Source organism: Bos taurus, chromosome 24 (assembly GCF_002263795.3).
Source record: "Bos taurus isolate L1 Dominette 01449 registration number 42190680 breed Hereford chromosome 24, ARS-UCD2.0, whole genome shotgun sequence".
NCBI classification, from domain to species: Eukaryota; Metazoa; Chordata; class Mammalia; order Artiodactyla; family Bovidae; genus Bos; species Bos taurus.
In genome coordinates, this window is record NC_037351.1 from 34,468,108 (window position 1) to 34,489,294 (window position 21,187).

The following is a 21,187-nucleotide window of genomic DNA, read 5'->3' on the forward strand; positions in this document are numbered from 1 at the left end:
ACAGATGGAGTTTCCAAATTGAATGATGTTATTTACAAACTACTGGCCTCACTCCAACTCCAATCTTACATGGAGAGTAATAACTGTTTTGCTTATTTGAGCTCAATTAAAAAAGAAAAAAAAAACCCTATTCTTGAAAAATAGTGCCAACTTCATTTCCAGCCCCCTAGCCGCAGCCCTACTCTACACAACCTCTCATGTGAACAAGTCTTTAGAAACACACATTTATGGATAGTCTCACTTTGTAAGGTTTAGTAATGCTGAATCACAAAGTATAGCTTTTTTTAAAAATCAGGTAAAATTTTTTTTGATTTTTAAAGCCTCTCAGCTGATTTTCTTTAATCAGAAAAGTCTGGGGAATTCCTTGGTGGTCTAGTGGTCATTACTCAGCACTTTCACTGCCATTGCCCAGGTTCAATCCCTGTTCCGGAAACTAAGACCCTGCAAGCTGCAGTTCAGTTCAGTTCAGTCGCTCAGTCGTGTCCAACTCTTTGTGAACCCATGAATTGCAGCACGCCAGGCCACCCTGTCCATCACCAACTCCCAGAGTTTACCCAAACTCACATCCATCAAGTCAGTGATGCCATCCAGCCATCTCATTCTTTGTCGTCCCCTTTTCCTCCTGCCCCCATCCCTCCCAGCATCAGGGTCTTTTCCAACAAGTCAACTCTTGCATGAGGTGGCCTAAGTACTGGAGTTTCAGCTTCAGCATCAGTCCTTCCAATGAACACCCAGGACTGGTCTCCTTTAGGATGGACTGGTTGGATCTCCTTGCAGTCCAAGGGACTCTCAAGAGTCTTCTCCAGCACCACAGTCCAAAACCATCAATTCTTCAGCGCTCAGCTTTCTTCACAGTCCAACTCTCACATCTATACATGACCACTGGAAAAACCATAGCCTTGACTCAGTTCAGTTCAGTTCAGTTCAGTTCAGTCGCTCAGTCGTGTCCGACTCTTTGCGACCCCATGAATCGCAGCACGCCAGGCCTCCCTGTCCATCACCAACTCCCGGAGTTCACTCAGACTCATGTCCATCGAGTCAGTGATGCCATCCAGCCATCTCATCCTCTGTCGTCCCCTTCTCCTCCTGCCCCCGATCCCTACCAGCATCAGAGTCTTTTCCAATGAGTCAACTCTTCGCATGACGTGGCCAAAGTACTGGACTTTCAGCTTTAGCATCATTCCTTCCAAAGAAATCCCAGGGCTGATCTCCTTCAGAATGGACTGGTTGGATCTCCTTGCAGTCCAAGGGACTCTCAAGAGTCTTCTCCAACACCACAGTTCAAAAGCATCAATTCTTCAGTGCTCAGCCTTCTTCACAGTCCAACTCTCACATCTATACATGACCACAGGAAAAACCATAGCCTTGACTAGACGGACCTTTGTTGGCAAAGTAATGTCTCTGCTTTTCAATATGCTATCTAGGTTGGTCATAACTTTCCTTCCAAGGAGTAAGTGTCTTTTAATTTCATGGCTGCAGTCACCATCTGCAGTGATTTTGGAGCCCAAAAATATAGTCTGACACTGTTTCCACTGTTTCTCCATCTATTTCCCATGAAGTGATGGGACCAGATGCCATGATCTTCGTTTTCTGAATGTTGAGCTTTAAGCCAACTTTTTCACTCTCCACTTTCACCTTCATCAAGAGGCTTTTTAGTTCCTCTTCACTTTCTGCCATAAGGATGGTGTCATCTGCATATCTGAGGTTATTGACATTTCTCCTGGCAATCTTGATTCCAGCTTGTGCTTCTTCCAGTCCAGTGTTTCTCATGATGTACTCTGCATATAAGTTAAATAAGCAGGGTGACAATGTACAGCCTTGACGTACTCCTTTTCCTACTTGGAACCAGTCTGTTGTTCCATGTCCAATTCTAACTGTTGCTTCCTGACCTGCATACAGATTTCTCAAGAGGCACGTCAGGTGGTCTGGTATTCCCATCTCTTTCAGAATTTTCCACAGTTTATTGTGATCCACACAGTCAAAGCCTTGACTAGACGGACCTTTGTTGGCAAAGTAATATGTCTGCTTTTTAATATGCTGCAAGGCATGGCCAAAAAAAAGTCAGAAGGGTTGTAATATTTTAGTTTGTAGTTTCTGGATTCATTAAAAAATGGGATGTTCAAAATGTAATATTTACAAAATATTACATGATACTAAGTCTCTCTTGCATCACCAAAAAAAAAAAATCCTTATAACACATACTGGGCTCCTAAATTGACAACCAAGATAGATGTGACTTAAAGTTACTCTGTAAACGCAAAGTCAAATTATATAATCTCACTTAGAAATACATCACAGTAATAAAACTAGTGTATAGTTTACAAATGTCTAATATGCTAATGTAAAACTCAAGCTCTAGGCAAAAGAAAATGCTAACACCAAGGATGACCTAAAATACCACTGGTTCTTTAGTAGCTATTCAGCAACTCAAGATATACATATCTGGGGGAAAAAGGCAAAAAGAATGTAAGACTTCTATTTTCAAACATGTCTTTAAATTTTTATAATTAGTAAAACCAGGCTGATTCACAAATTTTGCCCTCTAACATTGAAATCCTTATTAAATAGCTTCCTCAGATGGGAGTGTCATTTGGACAAAATTGCAACATTTTGCCCAGTTTGAATTTGATAGAATTTGGCTTATTCCTAAATAATTCTGCATTAGACTAAAACAAATACAATTCTAATATATTTTTAAGTGATGTAGTTATAGTTAACTGCAACAAGGGAAGCCCTCTGCCCACACCAGCCAATGAAATTTCAATGCCAGTAAGAATCATTAATTTCTCCTTTAATAAGAACATGTTCTACATTAAATTAAGCACATATACACACATAGTGTGATAAACACACACTGTAAAATCTTTTAAAACCCATATTAAGGTTAAGAAGCAGTAAGACTAAACAAATTCTAATTTACTGGTTCCCTAGTGAAAAAACAAAAAAACAAGGAAAGCCCTCTGTGTGTCATAGATCAGGGAAAATCTTGCCCCATGTGATTTATATTCCTCTTTCCTCAATTTCCCCAATATGAGTCATGGGTAAATACCGCTGAGCTCTCAACAGCACAGTAGTCCTATGAAAGCAAAAGGAAACTCAACCTTCTTCACTTAGGGTTATGCCTAGAATATCAAGAGATCACAGAAAAACACAAAATGCTTCACGTTGTCTTTTCTCAAATTTTTTTCCTTTTAATCAGAAGAGCCTTGAGTTAATATTAAATTTCAACATGAAAAAGAATCCATCTCAATGATACAGAAGGACCATTTCTAGGACATTAATTTTTACTTAAATATTTTTAAAACTTAATTACCTCTGCTTCTACATCCACATTTTGCTTCAAAAGTAACTTCAAAATGTCAACATGTCCATTCTGACTAGCAGCTTGCATAGCTGTGTGACCAGCACACTGTCCGTTCACCTAAACACAAAAAGAAAGGATGAAGGAATGTCACAAAAAGGGAAGAGCCAATACATACACATGGTGTAGGTTTAAACCCAACAAACTGAATGATCCTATGAGAACAATTTAGGTTAGTGTTCTGTATTTCCTGATACAGATCACCAGAAACGTAATCTGTATCACATTTCTAAGTTAGGGAGGGATTCAGGCACTCTGAGAGTTCCACTGTTAAAAGAGTTATGGAAGAACTTTTAGCCAATCTGCAAAGTTGAAAACAGAAAAGGTTGAGAGGGAAGGAGGGACAAAGGGAAGTTACATTTATTTTAAATATGTGTCTACTTTAATTATTATTAAACCTCAGAGTCTGTTTCAATGAAAAAAAAAAGTAATGAGGTGAATGGAAGACTTTTAGAAAAGATACTGTCTAGTATAGTATAAATAAATTCAACAAATACAGCCAAATGTCAATGGTAACCAAACTACCACAAAGGGTACGTAAATGAGCTACCAGGGCAGCTATACACAACTGTTCAACTGCTCTACTATAAAGCAGCAATATCCAATTCCTGTTCTACAACTGTTCTACTATAAAGCAGTAACATCCATTTCTTCACTTCAGGTGTTGTGTAAATGGATATGGAAATGCAACATGGAAAAATGGACATTTTTTCTGAAGAAGACATTTCAAATGGGTGACATGAACATAAAAAAGATGTTCAATATTACTAATAAAACAAGGAAATGCAAGTAAAAACACAATACCATTTACATTATCACCCCCTAAAATTAAGCACTTAGGCATAACTCTAGCAAAATGTGTATAAAATGTACATGAGGAATAGTACAGAACTCTGATAAATGAAATTAAGGAACTAAATAGATGGAGCAATACTGCATGTTCGTGGATAAGAAGACTCAATAATGTCAAGATGTCAGTTCTTCCCAACTTGATCCACAGATTCAACATAATCACTATCAAAATCCCAGCAAGTTACTGGATGGAAGTTTATATGGAAAGGCAAAAGGCCCAGAACAGTCAACCCAGTAATAAAGGAGAGCGACAAAGCTGGGGGACTGACACTGCCTGACTCCGGGGCATACTACAGAGCTACGGTAGTCACGACAGTGTGGCGCCTGACTCCAAGGCATACTACAGAGCTACGGTAGTCACGACAGTGTGGTACCGGCCGAAGAATAAACCAACGGAAGAAAGGAAAAGAACAGGAAGCCCAGGAACAGCCTCTCATAAATACAGTCAAGTGATTTTTAACAAAGAAGCAAAGGTAATACAACAGAGCAAAAACAATCTCAACAAACAGAACAGATGGAAAATCGCTATATCTTTCAATTACAGTTTATAAAACCTAAAACTGCTCTAAAACTAAAATCCAAAATTAAAAACTTTTCTAAAATTTCCCTATATGAAAGACATGATTTCCAGGATAAAAAGATCAAACATTAAAAGCAACGGATGAAGATAGATCCACAACACTGTACAAGTTCAGACACTGGTGAAAAAAGAGATCTTCATGCTTGAAAACATATAACAGCTCACATGAAGGATGAGGAATCAGAGGGCAACTCTGAATGCTGGAAGAAAATGGAATTATTCTGAAGGAAAATGGTATCTAAACTTGAATTCTCCTCCCATCTAAAATTTAACTGTAAGGTTAAAAAAGTTATATACTGAAGGTGTATTTCTCATCACCCTTTTTCTGAAGAAGCTACTGAAAGCCATACTTCACAAAAAACAGAATAAAATTAGAGACAGAGGGACAGAGGATAAAGAAAACAAGAAATCTAGCACAGGAGAGAGGGGAAAGGAACCTGGAGGATGATGAGTAAGAGACATTTCAGATGGACCCCGTCAGAGGCACTGAGAGAAATCTCTCTCAGATGAAACACATACATAATCTGATGTGCTAAATGTCTTAAGAGATTACACAGTTAAGAGAGAATTCTGGAGAAGAATTAATAATAACAATACAGATTACTAACAAATGAAAACAAAAGTGTTTAGATTATGTCCTGGGGTTAACAGAAACAAGTGAACCCTTTGGAACAATGGAAGTGTTCTACATCTCAATAGGGCTGTGGATTATGTAGGTGTATGCATTTGTCAAAACTGACTGATCCATGTATTTCACCATATGTAAATTACATCTCAGGTGTTTTTTTTTTTTGTTTTTTTTTTTAAGAACAATTATGAACACCAAAATCACTACAGATGGTGACTGCAGCCATGAAATTAAAAGACACTTACTCCTTGGAAGGAAAGTTATGACCAACCTAGATGGCATATTCAAAAGCAGAGACATTACTTTGCCAATAAAGGTTCGTCTAGTCAAGGCTATGGTTTTTCCTGTGGTCATGTATGGATGTGAGAGTTGGACTGTGAAGAAGGCTGAGTGCCGAAGAATTGATGCTTTTGGACTGTGGTGTTGGAGAAGACTCTTGAGAGTCCCTTGGACTGCAAGGAGATCCAACCAGTCCATTCTGAAGGAGATCAGCCCTGGGATTTCTTTGGAAGGAATGATGCTAAAGCTGAAACTCCCGTACTTTGGCCACGTCATGGCGAAGAGTTGACTCACTGGAAAAGACTCTGATGCTGGGAGGGATCGGGGGCAGGAGGAGAAGGGGACGACAGAGGATGAGATGGCTGGATGGCATCACTGACTCGATGGACATGAGTCTGAGTGAACTCCGGGAGTTGGTGATGGACAGGGAGGCCTGGAGTGCTGCAATTCATGGGGTCGCAAAGAGTCAGACACGACTGAGTGACTGATCTGATCTGATCTGATCTGATGAACACCAAGGAAAGCAAAAAGTTGTGCAAGAAAACGCAATCGAGTATCCTCCACAGCTCAGATATGCATGCCATTTGAATAATAACATGCAAAATTAATTCTAACATCAACAAAATTACAATGCAATACCACATTAAGAACTTGGAAGAGGTATGCATGTGTGTGGAAAGGATGGGCTAAAAGTGGAGAAGGAAAGTGGAATCCTCGCCTTCATAGAACAGTATCAAAACATAACTTCAAGTCAAGAAATAACAATAGAAGTATGTTACTGAAAGATGAGGAGGTAATTGTATGAAGGAAATCAGCTTAAAGAGGTAAAAATAGTTGCCTCTGAAGAAAAGGAAAATAGCACTGAGAAGGAGATGCTGCTTTTCCTAACAAATCTTGGAGAACTATTTTTCCCTTTAAGTTTTTAGAATGTACTACATTCTAAATGTAATGAAGAAAAAATTAAGTATAATAAAATGTAAATCTGCATAAGTGAATATAAAAGAAGTCTGACTCTACGTTCCAAACACAAAAAAACATCTGGTACTTTAATATCTGAAACTATTTGTGACATAGCTCACAACCAATCAAGAAACTACTGTGCCATGCTGCTGCAACTGATCCCCAACAAACCTGAAATGCCACATGAGATCATAGGAATAATTTCGGGATTCCCTGACAGATCAGTTGGTAAAGAATCCGCCTGCAATGCAGGAGACCCCAGTTTGATTCCTGGGTCAGGAAGATCTGCTGGAGACGGGATAGGCTACCCACTCCAGTATTCTTGGGCTTCCCTTGTGGCAGTAAAGAATCTGCCTGCAATGCGGGAGACCTGGGTTTGATCCCCTGGGTTGGAAAGATCCCCAGAGAAGGGAAAGGCTATCCAGTATGCTAGCCTGGAGAATTTCATTAACTGTATAGTCAGTCCATGGGGTGGCAAAGAGTCAGACACAATGGAGCACCTTTCACTTTCACCTTATAAATTATAGATCTGATCTCTGTCAAACTGTCTGGCATACTTACATACAAAGATATGGTAACGAAAGCCCTGACTGCACAGTGACAATGATTCAAAGTGACATTCAACCTACAATCCTTTGGCCAGCACTGACTGACATCGTATTGGTTCCAGAACAGTAGCGATGCTAAAGCCAGTGAATAACTAAGTGAGAACCACAATTTGCAGTTTGAACCCATTTAAACTATGGCTTTGGTGAATGGTAACATTACAACACAAACTATTAAGATGTACAAAATGCATGACTCCTAATTCAACTGCATTATGAACCATGAAACAGTCAACTTTCACAAGGAGGAGAGGGGGAAAGCTTAGGTTAAATGTTTTGAAAAGAAGGATGGATAATTGCTTATAAAATTTACTAAAATATATTGTTAAAACATTGTAACATTTACATGAGAAAATTTCACTGAATTTCCCCAAAGGACACCAACTACTTAAAAACCTAAAAGTAAATTTTGACGTCATAAAGTTCAAAAGTCAGTACTAAAATAAGAAAATGTCAATATCTTCTAGAAATGCACAATGAAGAAATAATGCCCAGTGTCATCTTTAAAATACCTTAGAAAAACAAGGAAGAAGGAATAGATGAAGCACATGTGGCAATATCTTAATAACTGCTGAGTAAAAGGTTTGTTTTAACTATTCTATTTTTGCATATGCTTCAAATAAATTTTAAAATGCTCACATCCACATCTGGTCTTTTTAGCAAATCTTCCACTTTAGCAACATCTCCATTGGCAGCAGCCTTAACTAATTCTTCATTGAGGTCACCAGATTCTTGGGTTTCAAATAATTTCTTCAAGAGTTGGGAGAGTCTTTCTGTAAAGCATCAAATAAAGCTGCTAATATAGGAGGATCTCAAATCTTAACTACTAACAGACAAGCATTACCCACATGCCTATAATACACACTTTTCCTGTTTTATTATGTCTATCATTAATATTACTTTGGTACTAAGCTATAGATACTACCCTCGCAAGTTACAATTACTACCATATAAAACTGCTTTCAATCTGAGCCCACAATTATTCCTGGTTTACTCCAATTCATGTACTTCAAGTTAAAATTTCAGAAAAAGAGTCACACATAAACTATGATTCAAGATTTTGGAGTCATACCAAAGATATTATAAATGAACACACTACCACAGGAGTATCATAATGATACAAATTGCCTTTCAGGTCTTGAGCGTATCTTACTGCTCTCAGACCTCAATGCAACAAATCAGTGATTATGATACAAAAGCAATATAATCTCTATAGTCTCTGGGGAAATATTTTAGGGACAAACCAATTTTCAGTTGAAAATATTAAAATAAAATACTTCAAAGGTGCCAACTGACTGGTTCTGACTAAAACAAGAAAGAACCAGATATGTGCTTATATAAACCCTTTCATAAGGCTTTTTTTTTTTTTCTCCAAATAGCATTGATCAGTAGAGAATCTACCCAGTTCTCCTCAACTCTAGGATCTACTTATTGGAAAGGAAAGAAGTCACAAAGTGAGGCCCAACACCAAATCCACATTATTTGAGAAAAGGATATTAACAATTTTTCACTCTTTCAATATGTAATGGGTTGGCCAAAAAGTTCATTTGGGTTTTTCTGTAAGATTAACAGTTATGGATGAAATTTTGGGCCAGCCTGATAAAAGTCAGCCTACTGTGATGCTATCTAACCACAAGGTAAAAATAAACACCACCTGATTTAACCTCAAACACATTAGCAAATTACAGCAGGAAAGATGAGACACAAGCAGAGGAAGTAGAGGCAGTACAAAATAAAGCTGGAGGTCAGCCAATGTTTTCCTTTACTTTCTTACTGTGCACAGTTATGGCTCCATCTTCTCTTCTGGATGTCAGCTATATTCATACAGTGAGTTGTAACCAGTTGTCTAATGAACTGAGTGTAGATATACAGCTGGATCACGAGAAGAAAAGCTCTGGGCCTGAGTCTACCCAAGCATCCAGCATACTCACATCTCAGCACAGCTCTCTCTACCCACTGTGGCCTGTACAATACCTCTCATAAAATGACAAGAGAAAAGGTATGGCTGATACATAAAAATATCTGAAAGAAAGCCATCTGCTAGCAATAATATTGGAAATTAAAAAAATAAATAAGGCAGTCAAAGAAAGTGATGGTTCTGTGGCAGAAAACAAATGTTCTGATTAAAGAGTAGCATGCTGAATTTCAGGTATCTCCTCTTTGACATGGAGAAGCCCTTGATATATCCGAGAAAAAGAACATGTTTATGGAATTTTCACAGGGTATACCTCAGCCAGTACAAAGGTGGTTCATCATATAAAAAAAAAAAGAGAGACATTTAGCGCAAGTTTAAAATGTTTTTCCAGTGGTCATGTATGGATGTGAGAGTTGGACTGTGAAGAAAGCTGAGCACCAAAGAATTGATGCTTTTGAACTGTGGTGTTGGAGAAGACTCTTGAGAGTCCCTTGGACTGCAAGGAGATCCAACCAGTCCATCCTAAAGGAGATCAGTCCTGGGTGTTCATTGGAAGGACTGATGCTGAAGCTGAAACACCAGTACTTTGGTCACCTCATGAGAAGAGTTGACTCACTGGAAAAGACCCTGATGCTGGGAGGGATTGGGGGCAGGAGGAGAAGGGGACGATAGAGGATGAGATGGCTGGATGGCATCACCGACTTGATGCACGTGAGTTTGGGTAAACTCTGGGAGTTGGTGATGGACAGGGTGGCCTGGCATGCTGCAATTCATGGGGTCGCAAAGAGTCGGACACGACTGAGCAACTGAACTGAACTGAACTGAACTGAAAAGGTAGTTAATATACAAGTGAGGTAATGTGATCTGAGAGAAAATTAAGATTACATAAAACATTATCTGTGTACCAGAACTGGGGAATGAGGAAAGGCTCTAACGTAAACCACATTGCTTTAAAGAAACACAAAACAGAACATACCACCAGACGCGTTGCTGATGGCTGATCCCGCGGACGCCACCTTGGACACCGCCGCTGGATTATACGTCCAAGATGTTCCACATACTTCCACCTTTAAATCACTGTCTGAATAAATCTGCTGTACTCGGCCAACTTTACCTAAAGTCTTAACAACAAGATTAGATTTACGTTTCCAAGTTTACATTATAGAAATCAATCATCAGTTTTTACATGTTTGAAGTATTCGTTTTACTTGATTCCTAATTTTAAAAACTTTTAAAGAACAATCATATTCAAATGGGTTATTTACTAGCCACAAACTTTATAGAGTATCTTTAAAAAATATTTTAATAAAACTATTACCTTTCCACAAGATTATAAAAATAATCATGACAATCTTATTCAAAAAAGTAACCTTTTAAGATACCTCTAGAAAACTTGTAACTAAAGAAAATCTGATTTCTAAAAAAAAAAAAAAACTTAAACCAAAAAGGGCTCAAAGCTTACATCTATGTTTAAATCCTTTTTGGAATCAAGCCTAATTTCAAGACAGAAGTATGAAAGTCACTGTCATTCTGGGGTGAAGGATCAGGAAGCCTCTTTGTCTCACCTTAACATTACATTCTCCACTAAAGGCTCTATCAAATTAGATTTATCTATCATGTATTAACTATAGCCCTTTAAGGATCTTCCCAGGCTAATCTAAGGGCTTCCCTGGTGGCTTAGCAGCAACAACTACACCTGCCAATGCAGGAGACCCGAATTCAACCCCTGGGTCAGGGAAGATCCCCTGGAGAAGGGAAAGGCTACCCATATTTTTCCCTGGAGAATCCCACGGACAGAGGAGCCTGGTGGGCTACAGTCCATGGGGTCACAAAGAGTTGGATACAACCTACCAACTAAACAGACATAGAGAATGGACTTATGGACGTGGGGAGAGGAGTGGAGAGGGTGAGATGTATGGAAAGAGTAACACGGAAACTTACATTACCATATGTAAAATGGATAGCCAACAGGAATTTGCTATATGTCTCAGGAAATTCAAACAGGGCTCTTTATCAATCTAGAGGGGTGGGAAGGGGCAGGAGATGGGAGGGAAGTTCAGGAGGGAGGAGATATATGTATACCTATGGGTGATTCATGTTGAGGTTTGATAGAAAACAACAAAATTCTATGAAGCAATCACCCTTCAATAAAAATAATAAATTCAAAAACTAAACAACAACAACAAAGTTACTCTAACTGAAGTAAATTTAGAAAATAAAAGGCATACAGATGTTAAGCTGCCAGTGAAGAGTACAATTCTCAAAGGATTAAGCTAATTTATAGTTTCTAAAATTAAAGTCATCAAAGCTTTTCAAAACTACATAAGCAAGCTATAGTTCCGACTCCCAAAGGACTTAATATACACTTACTGGGAGCATAGCTTCTGCCCATTCTCCATGTCCTCTCTGTAGAAGTTTAATTCTCTCCAGATCATAACAAACTTGCACAAGATCACCCACTTGAAACTGAGAGGTGCCTCCCTCTGCACCCTGAGCAGCATCCCCACTTCGGACAATGTTTGCTTTAGTGAGAACAGCAGGGTTGAAGGTCCACCTAAAAACCAAAGCCAAAATTCAAAATTGGTAAGTTTACTTAACTTCAGCACAACATTCATGGTTAACCACTGGAGGGAGAAAAGCACTATAACACATCCAAAGTGTAAAACAATCCTCTACAATTACATCTTGAATGATCTGTATTTCTTTTTAGAATTTATTACACAAATTTGAGAGAACAGTCATCCGTAATCTTACCATACTAGTATGATACCCTTTTGTCTAGATTTATTATCACTTGCATGCTTTAAAAACTGTTATAAAAGTAATACACACTCGTTGTTAATGATTAAAACATGTCAGAAACATGTAAAGTGAAAGTTCCATTGCACACAAACACACCTGGATCGCCATTCTGCACACCACTAGACACCACGGTTAATATTCCATTGTATATGGAATGCAGATCTTCTATTAATATGCTGAGTGATGGTTGTAACAGAGAGCTAATCTGCCCAGCTGAAATGATCGCTCTTCTTCTGTAGCTTCAGAACAGCCTGAATATTCACTTCTCACAACTACTTAAAACATTTCAATGCAGCTATTTCAGACTTTATCTATCCAAATTTAAAGGGAAACTTCTTCAAAGTAGAGGACCATGTCTTAACTGTCTCTGTAATTCTAACACTAATCACGGGCCCTAATACAGGATAAGTACTTAATAAAATGTTCTTAAAGAATAAAAACATTTTCTTTCTAAAAGTCAAATGTTATGTTACTAATAACACTAGTACCCAAGAGAATTTGGACCAAGGAAGAATTCTGCAAGTAATAATCCTAATCTGTGTTAATTTACCATTTCCAAATAAGAGGCCATTTAAGACAACATGTGTTAATACACACTATTCTGAACTTAAATTAAGATTTTTTTTCCCTTCCTTATTGAGATGTAATTCACATACCATACAATTCACTGATTTAACGTGTATAAATCAGTGGCTTTAGTATATTCAGTTGTATAACCAACCACCACTATAATAATTTTATTTTCATCATCACAAAAAGATACCCCCATAACAATCAGCAGTCACTGTGAAATCAACTCTCTCTTCCCAGCCTCTAACAACCAGTAATATACTTTGTTTCTATGAATTTCCTTATTCTAGACATTTTCTATAAATAAAATAAGATAGTATATGACCATTTGTGACAGGCTTCTTTCACTCAACAAATTTTTTCAAGATTTATCTATGTTGCAGCATATGTCAGTACTCCATCCCTTTTTATAGCCAAATAAAATGTTCCATTGGGTGGATATACCACAACTTGCTTATCCATTCAGGAGTCAATACACATTTGGCTTATTTTCACATGTGGGCTGTTATGAATAATGCTTCTACAAACATTCGTGTATAGATTTTGGTGTGGGCACATTGTAATTTTCTTGGATATAAACCTGGAAGTGGACATATTGGGTCATATGTTAACTCTATATTTAACATTTTGAGAAACTACTGTTTTCCAAAGCATCTAGACCACTTCACCTACTTATCATTAATGTAGGAGGGCTTGGTTCCGATTTCTCTATACCCTCAACCACACAGGTAATTATCCTACCTTTCTATTCTAGCCATTCTAGCATGTGAAGTGATATCTCATTGTGGTTGTGAACTAATAATGTTAGTAACTAATAATGTCCTGCATCTCTTCAAGGGTGATACAGAATGAATTGTGTCCCTCCAAATTTCACATGGTAAAGCTCTATGGCTTCTATGTAACTGTATTTGGAGACAGGGCCCTTAGGGAGAAAAGTAAGGTTAAATGATGTCATAAAGGCGAGGTGCCATGTGAGGACAATGAGAAAGCAGTCCTCTCCAAGCCCAGAGGAGGTCTCACCAGAAACCTACCCTGATGGCACAATCTTGGACTTCTAACCTCCAGAACAGTAAAAAAAAAAAAAGAATAAATAAATAAACATCTGTTGTTTAAGCCACCGGTCTGTGATATTTTGTTAAGGCAGCCCTAGCAGACTAATGCAATGCATTCATTGACCATTTCTGTACCTTCTGTAAGAAGTTTCCCTAGTAGCTCAGATGGTAATGAATCTGCCTGCCAGGAGGCCAGGATTCAATCTCTGGGTTTGGAAAATCTCCTGGAGAAGGAGATAACAACCCACTCCCATATTCTTGCCTGAAAAATCCCATGGGCCAGAGGAGCCTGGTGGGCTTCAGTCCATGGGGTTGCAAAAGTCGGATACAACTGAGCAACATTAGTATCTTCTGTTAAAAAACGTCTTTTTAAATCCTTTGCCCTAAATCCAATGACTGGTGTCCTTAAAAGGTCATATACAACCATCTTTTCATAATTTTCTATGTAAAACATTTTAGAATTTCCATGAGCTCAATTAACTTTCTTCTACGCCTCTTTAGGGTTCTTTCCTCACGGATGGCTAAGCTACAAGTGCTGGCTTGATGAAAAGAAAATAGTGGGCCAGAGGACAGTTTACGTGGCTCTCAGAAGCAGATAATCTTTGATACTGAACTTGACTAACCAGGGATTAATTTGAATGAATTTAAAAATAAATTTGTGTCTCACCCCAAAAAAGAAGAAGGTCATGTGAAGACACAGGGAATCTCACCCCAAAAAAGAAGAAGGTCATGTGAAGACACAGGGAATCTCACCCCAAAAAAGAAGGTCATGTGAAGACACAGGGAATCTCACCCCAAAAAGAAGAAGGTCATGTGAAGACACAGGGAATCTCACCCCAAAAAAGAAGGTCATGTGAAGACAAAGGGACAGACAGACTCCCAGGGGACAAGGCCAAGTGACAGAGGCAGAGAAACAAGTGACGCACTGGCCAGCCAAGGAACACCAACGGTTACAGCCACGTCAGAAGCCAGGAAAGAGGCACAGGACAGACTCTCCTCAGTCTCCACAAGGACTCAGTCTTGCCAACACCTTGACTTTTAGCCTCCAGGATTGTCAAAGAAGAAACTTCTGCTGTTTTAAGCCACTCTGTGGTAATTTGTGGCAATTCTAGGAAACGAATGCACCATCTAAACAATAATAGGTCTTCTGATCCATAAACATGAAACATCTTTCCATTCATTTAGGTCATCTTTAATTTATTTAATAATGTTTTATAGTCTTCAGTGTACACATCTTGTACTTAATGGGCTAAATTTATTCTTAAGTATTTTATTCTTTGATGCTATTATAAACAGAATTGTTATTTTCATTTTCAGGTTGTTCTTTGTAGTGTAGAGAAACACACTTTTTATATTATTTTTCTATATTAATATTATATCCCATGATTATGCTGAATTCATTTATTACTTCTAACAGATTTTTTTTGTTGATTCCTTAGATTTTTCTATGCACAAGATCACATCACATGTGAACAGAGATGGCTTAAATTCTTCTCTCTCTTTCTTCTCCCTCTTGTTTCTTTTTCTTGCCTAACTGCCACAGCTTGACCCTCTAGGACAAGATGGAATAAAAGCAGGGAGAGCAGACATTCTGGTTTTGTTCCTGATCTTAAAGGAGAAAGCATTCAGTCTTTTACCACTGAGGATGCTGTTCACTGTAGGATTTCAGAGATGCCCTTTATCAGGCTGAAGAATTTCCCTTCTTTTCTTAGTTTATTTAGTATTTTTACCATGAAGGATATTGGATTTTGTCAAATGTTTTTTGTGCATCTCTTGATATGATCATGTATATTCTCCAGATCTGAACACAATTAGAGCTAATTCTATACTTTGGTTAGCAATTTGTTTATTTTTCTTATTCTATATATAAACCCTCCCCTAAAGAAACTTGGAGAGTTAAGTTTCTTTAAGTACATGGCAGTAATAAAGATTTGACAATTAACTATTATTTTTTCTCTAAAATACTATAAACATATTAGTAAACTGGATACATTTTGGCCCCTAGGGATAAACAAATAAAAGGCACAGGCCCAAGTCTCCAAGAAACCTGAAACCTAGAGATCAAATAAATAACCATTTTAGTGGATAATAGGAGGCTTAAACAGACAAATATTGTATGCATGTACCAGGGAGGGTAGCTGGAGAGAGGAGGCAGGCATATATTCAGTATTTACAGAGGCAGAGGAGTTATCCAGAGAAGAGGAAGACAAGGAGCGTGGAAGGATGGTGTATAAGTAAGGTTACAGAAATGACTAAATGCACACAGTGCTGTGTTGCTGATACCCATGAGTGTGTGGCAAGGTAGAGCTGTGTCACCATGAGACAACACGAGACAGGGACCAGAGGAGTTCACTGTTATTACCCTGTTCATTCAGGGTAGATTGATACAGTCCACCAGGAACAGACAACTTTTTAGCTACACTTGGACACAACACTGATACAATGTATTCTGCTCACTAAAGGGAGAAAAAAGTGCACAGAATATTCTCACACACACACACACACACACAGTTCTTACTTGCTTCCTTCCACTTTACCAAGGTATTCTGGGTTTTCTTCTACTACTGAAGAGTTAGCTGTAAGAAGTCTTTGTGATGTCACATTATTTGCTTTTTGTAGGCTCAGAGTTCCTCTGTAGACAAATTTCACTTGCCATTACTGAAAATTAAGAAATACAACCAACCTATTGCCGCTTGGATACTGTACTACAATGTCATGATCTTCATCAATGCCACAAACTGTTCCAGTTGTAGTCAAGGTCTCAAACATGCCATCAGTCCATCCGCCATGACCGTGCTGCAAAGACTGTACAATTTCAAGGTCGAGATCTATGTTGACCAGGTCACCAATCTGCAGTCCACCAGGATTCCTGTTGCCATTCTGCTCACCTGTAATTGCAGAGGGAGATGACCAAGGACAAGGAAAACCACAGCAACAACAGGCAACTGCACTGTTTTAAATTAAAAAAAAAAAAAAAAAGCCCCAGACAGTTGAGTTTCAGTTACTATCTAATCTTAAAACGTTTTGAGAATAAAATGTGAGTATAAAAATCTAGAATTATACAGCCTTAAAAAAGAAAGAAAAGAAAACAAACAGACTCAAAAGAAGAAATAAAGTAATGATTTATAACAATGACTGAAGAGGAGCAGCATCTACAGATGACAAGACACTGACTATCAGAACACAAAGCTCTGGGCATTGGTAATATTCACCTTTCTGCCTGGATGACCTGTTGAAGAGTCGGAATAGCTAACTAAAGAATATGAAAGAGACTCCTGGAATTTTGTTTTCTCTGAAGTGCTTACTATTATTATTTACCAAATGGTTTTTGTGACTTTTGCCTCAAGAGAATTTTTAAATATTTTAAAAGCCCATTTCCAAGATTATTTTCAAAGCTACTTCTGGGACAAAGGATGCATGATCATCAAACACTATGCTGAGGGATCCTAAATGTGTATGTTGATTCTACACTTTTCTTGTAAAGCCCAAATACAAAAGAAGAATGTTTCTGAATGCAAGAGAGATGATCTCATCTCTCATCAAAACCGTAAGATTTTCTTCCATATTCTCCTTTTTTCTAAAAAATTAAGGTATGCTGCAAGAAAACAGCACTTTGGGGCAATAAGGGAAAACAAATGATTTGAAAAGAACACAGAGTTCACACCAAAACAGCTAAATCAGAAGAGCCTAAAGGCTTAATCGGAAGAATGTGGCAAATGTTCATTGTAGCAACAATGAAGAATCTATAAAATGAAAGTAGTTTTGGTTTTCTTGTTCTTTATTTTAATCATACATTATATTTATCATATTATCTTAATCTTGGAGCTGTTAAATTTTCAAAGGAATTAAATTCTAAGGAATTTATAAATATTAAATTGTTAGGTCTTATTCTCAGCAGTGTAAGTATGTATAAGTATGGTAATACAACACAAAATTTTTCAACAAGCTCATGATTAAAACAAAAAAGTTTCATACAGTATTGGTATGCCCTATAAATGATGTATCAATTTAGCAAGACATGACAACTCTTTCAGAGACTAAATAAATCATTAAAAAGGAACAAATGCTTTTAAAACCAAACATAACCAAGAGCGTGCCTTTAAAAATCTTTAATGATAACTAATTTTCTTAAAGCCCAGTTTAAACGCTTTTCTGATTCCATGAACTCTGACCCATTATTTAGAAATGTTCTCGTCTGCTAACTCACCTAGCACAGGACAATGATCTCTGTAGAAAGAACCTCCTTTAGCATCCTGGACACACTTCAGATCAGACTACAAAGAAAAGAAACCAAAAAAATCACCCTTGAAAGCTTCAAGTATAGCTCAACACCTAAAATAGGCAAAAATGTTCATTCAGAACATATCCTCAGCAGAAGTAGCTCTGGGTTAATAATCACACTAAACACTGCTTTCATAAACACCCATCAACAACTATAAACTTGATCTTCAGATATGTCATACTTTAAGCTTTCCTTTATAGTTCAAAATTAAAATGTCTGGATCTTTACCACTGAAATATTTTCAAAAATACATGTTGGAAAAAAAGAACTAAAACAAAAATCTTGTATTTAAAAAGTACATAATACATTCCATTTAAAATATATTCCATTCTTTTACCAAAAAGAGGTCAACTCATTTGATCTTTCTAATCAATTTTATGAGATATACAAGGTAGGCATTGACTCATTTTATATATATATATTGGAGAAGGAAATGGCAACCCACTCCAGTATTCTTGCCTGAAGAATCCCAGGGATGGGGGAGCCTGGTGGGCTGCTGTCTATGGGGTCGCATAGAGTCGGACACAACTGAAGTGACTTAGTGTATATGTATATATATATATATATATATATATGCACACACATATATATATGTATAAAGTGACCAATATATACTTACTATATTAAGAAAATGAGCTCCTTTACACACACACACACACACACACACAATCCAACTCTCTGTTAGTTACAGCCTCCTTTGCCACTGGATTTCACATTTAGTTCAATCCTAGCCAAAGAGTCATGGGTCAAGCTGTTTTAATATGGTACTTTAACCTAGCAATTCCACTTCTAGGAATCTATCTTAAGAAAATATACCCATAAATGTACAAAGACATATGCACAAGGATGTGTGTCACTGAAACAGTGCTTGCAACAATGGAAAACAAAAACAAAAAACCAACCCAGACACCCATCAACAGAAATATCATAAACAATGGCATAACCATACAAGGAGTGCTACTCAGCCATCAAAAAAGAATGAGAATCAACCAATAAATACTACTCCTTAAGCACTTGAGTAATGTTTCTAGGTCAGTCATGTTCAATTATCAACAGTATACTTTAAAAATACAGGGAAAAAACGCCTTAAAAATAATGTTAACACCTATTATATTAAATTCTCACTTTACAGATGTTCCTTCCTACTGCATACTCATGATTCAGATGGCTGTATTATGATAAAAGGAAATGACACAACAAAAAATGAAAGATTACAATAAGGGCTATTTTTAATTTCCTTTCTTTCACCCATCCAATATTTTCATCTTTTATGGTTCTTACACTTACCATGCCCTCAAAGCCAACTCTGTACAGGTTCTTAGCACCATTATCCCAGAGAACGTAGGCTGCGCTATGCGGGCTTGATGCACTCCAGTCTTGGATCTCTGTTACCTAAGGGAAATTTTTGAGGGAAAAAAAATCTTTAAGAAGAGAGAAGAGGCTGATTCTTTTAATCATATTTAAATCTTTAAAATTACTTCAGTTACAATCCTGTGTAACAGGATTGTGAAAAACACTTACTTGCCAAATATATGTCACTTCTAACATATAGTTGAATTAGAGATATTTTTCCAGAATATTATAAGGTTATTTCTAAAAGCACTACAGAAACTTTATTTATTTATTTATTTTTGGCCATGCTGCATGGCTTGCAGTATTTCAGTTTACTAGACCAGGAATTGAACCTGGGGCCAGAGCAGTGAGAGAGAGCATGGAGTCCTAACTACTGGATCACGAGGGAAGTCCCTAAAACTACAGCAGAAATTTTATATTGAGAGGCTTAGTGATTACAGTGATGGATTATCAGCAAACACATAATTCAATTCAAAATTTAAAATCTGTACTCTTAAAGGGTTCCTTCTAACAGCAGTGTTATTCTTTTAAACCTGTTTTTTGATACAAAATGTAAAATCTTTGACCAAATACCTAGAACAATTCAAGATAATCCAGCTCTCTGGTTAGCTGAATGCGGATGAGCACAGGCTCTAAGGTCATGTTTAAAGAAGGCCTGAGAGATCTGGTTCCTCCAGCAGTGCCCCTCAGCTGCCCTGAAAACCAGGCCATCCAAGCTAAAACGCCCCGACTACAACAGAAACCCAGACACCACCTCCAGGCCCCACATGCCACCAGACCAGACGGATTCGTTAGAGCAGTCAATATTTAAAAAAAAAAACAAAAACTGGAGTTGCCATTGATCTAGGGCCAAGAATCAATTACACAAAAACGACACACAGTGCGCACTGAACTTGGGGTTTTCAAGTGACCCAGTCTACAGCCCAGACTGGGAGGCTGTACGTGGCAACTCAGGACTCTCCATCTGGACACTTACCAACCACCCTTCATAGTTTCTCAGAATGCCAGGCTGACACTGAGCGTAATCTTTAAGGTATGCCCTTAAAACCAGACTACTATTTCAAATAAGACACATAATGACCGCTTCATTTTCACCCTGTGCTAAAGAAACAATTTTGCATGCCACGTATTTTACAGTGCTTTTGTGAGATAAAAAGTGTTTATGCTTAGGACTTAATTAAATACTTGAATAATATTTCAAAGCATTAGTAAATAAGTATTCTTTCTAATTTTAAAATAAATTATATGTTATAAAAATCTAACACAAACTTTAAAAAATAATTAAAAAATGAAACGAACATTAGACTAAAAAAAAGAAAATAACCAGTACTTTGAATCCCCTGCGTGCCTCTCATCAACGCCACCCGCTGCCTCCTAACAGAGGTAACTAGCATCCTGACTGTGGAGTCCCCTGAGTGCCCCTCATCGATGCCACCCGCTGCCTCCTAGCAGAGGTAACTAGCATCCTGACTGTGGGGTCCCCTGCGTGCCTCTCATCAACGCCACCCGCTGCCTCCTGGCAGAGGTAACTAGCATCCTGACTGTGAGTCCCCTGCGTGCCCCTCATCGACGCCACCCGCTGCCTCCTAGCAGAGGTAACTAACATCCTGACTGTGAGTCCCCTGCGTGCCTCTCATCGATGCCACCCGCTGCCTCCTAGCAGAGGTAACTAGCATCCTGACTGTGGGGTCCACCGCTGCCATGCTGGTTTATGATTTTCACAAGTAACCACTGAATAATCTCCAAAAGCAAGAGTTTCTAACATTCTCAAGTGAAACATACAATTGGTAGGAAAGAAAAATCGCTTTTGATTATAATACAGTCAGATTCTATTTCATTTATTTTTACAAATGCAGTGCTAGATGAAATAAGCCTGTGCTTTTATGAGAGGGACAAAAAAGCATTTGATCAACTTTTAAAAAACAAATTTTGTTTAAATCGAATTCAT

General features: G+C 37.8%; 1 protein-coding gene across 1 annotated transcript in view; it reads right to left on the reverse strand.

Moving 5' to 3' along the window:
- Positions 1–21,187, reverse strand: part of MIB1 (MIB E3 ubiquitin protein ligase 1) — a 90,409-nt gene that overhangs the window by 44,271 nt on the left and 24,951 nt on the right. The window contains exons 4-10 of the mRNA NM_001206030.1: positions 19,174–19,278; positions 17,812–17,878; positions 16,288–16,492; positions 11,551–11,734; positions 10,157–10,301; positions 7,905–8,038; positions 3,314–3,421 (exon numbers count right to left, since the gene is read on the reverse strand). Of these exons, the coding sequence (NP_001192959.1) occupies positions 3,314–3,421; positions 7,905–8,038; positions 10,157–10,301; positions 11,551–11,734; positions 16,288–16,492; positions 17,812–17,878; positions 19,174–19,278 (948 nt within the window). The remainder of the gene's footprint in view (positions 1–3,313; positions 3,422–7,904; positions 8,039–10,156; positions 10,302–11,550; positions 11,735–16,287; positions 16,493–17,811; positions 17,879–19,173; positions 19,279–21,187) is intronic.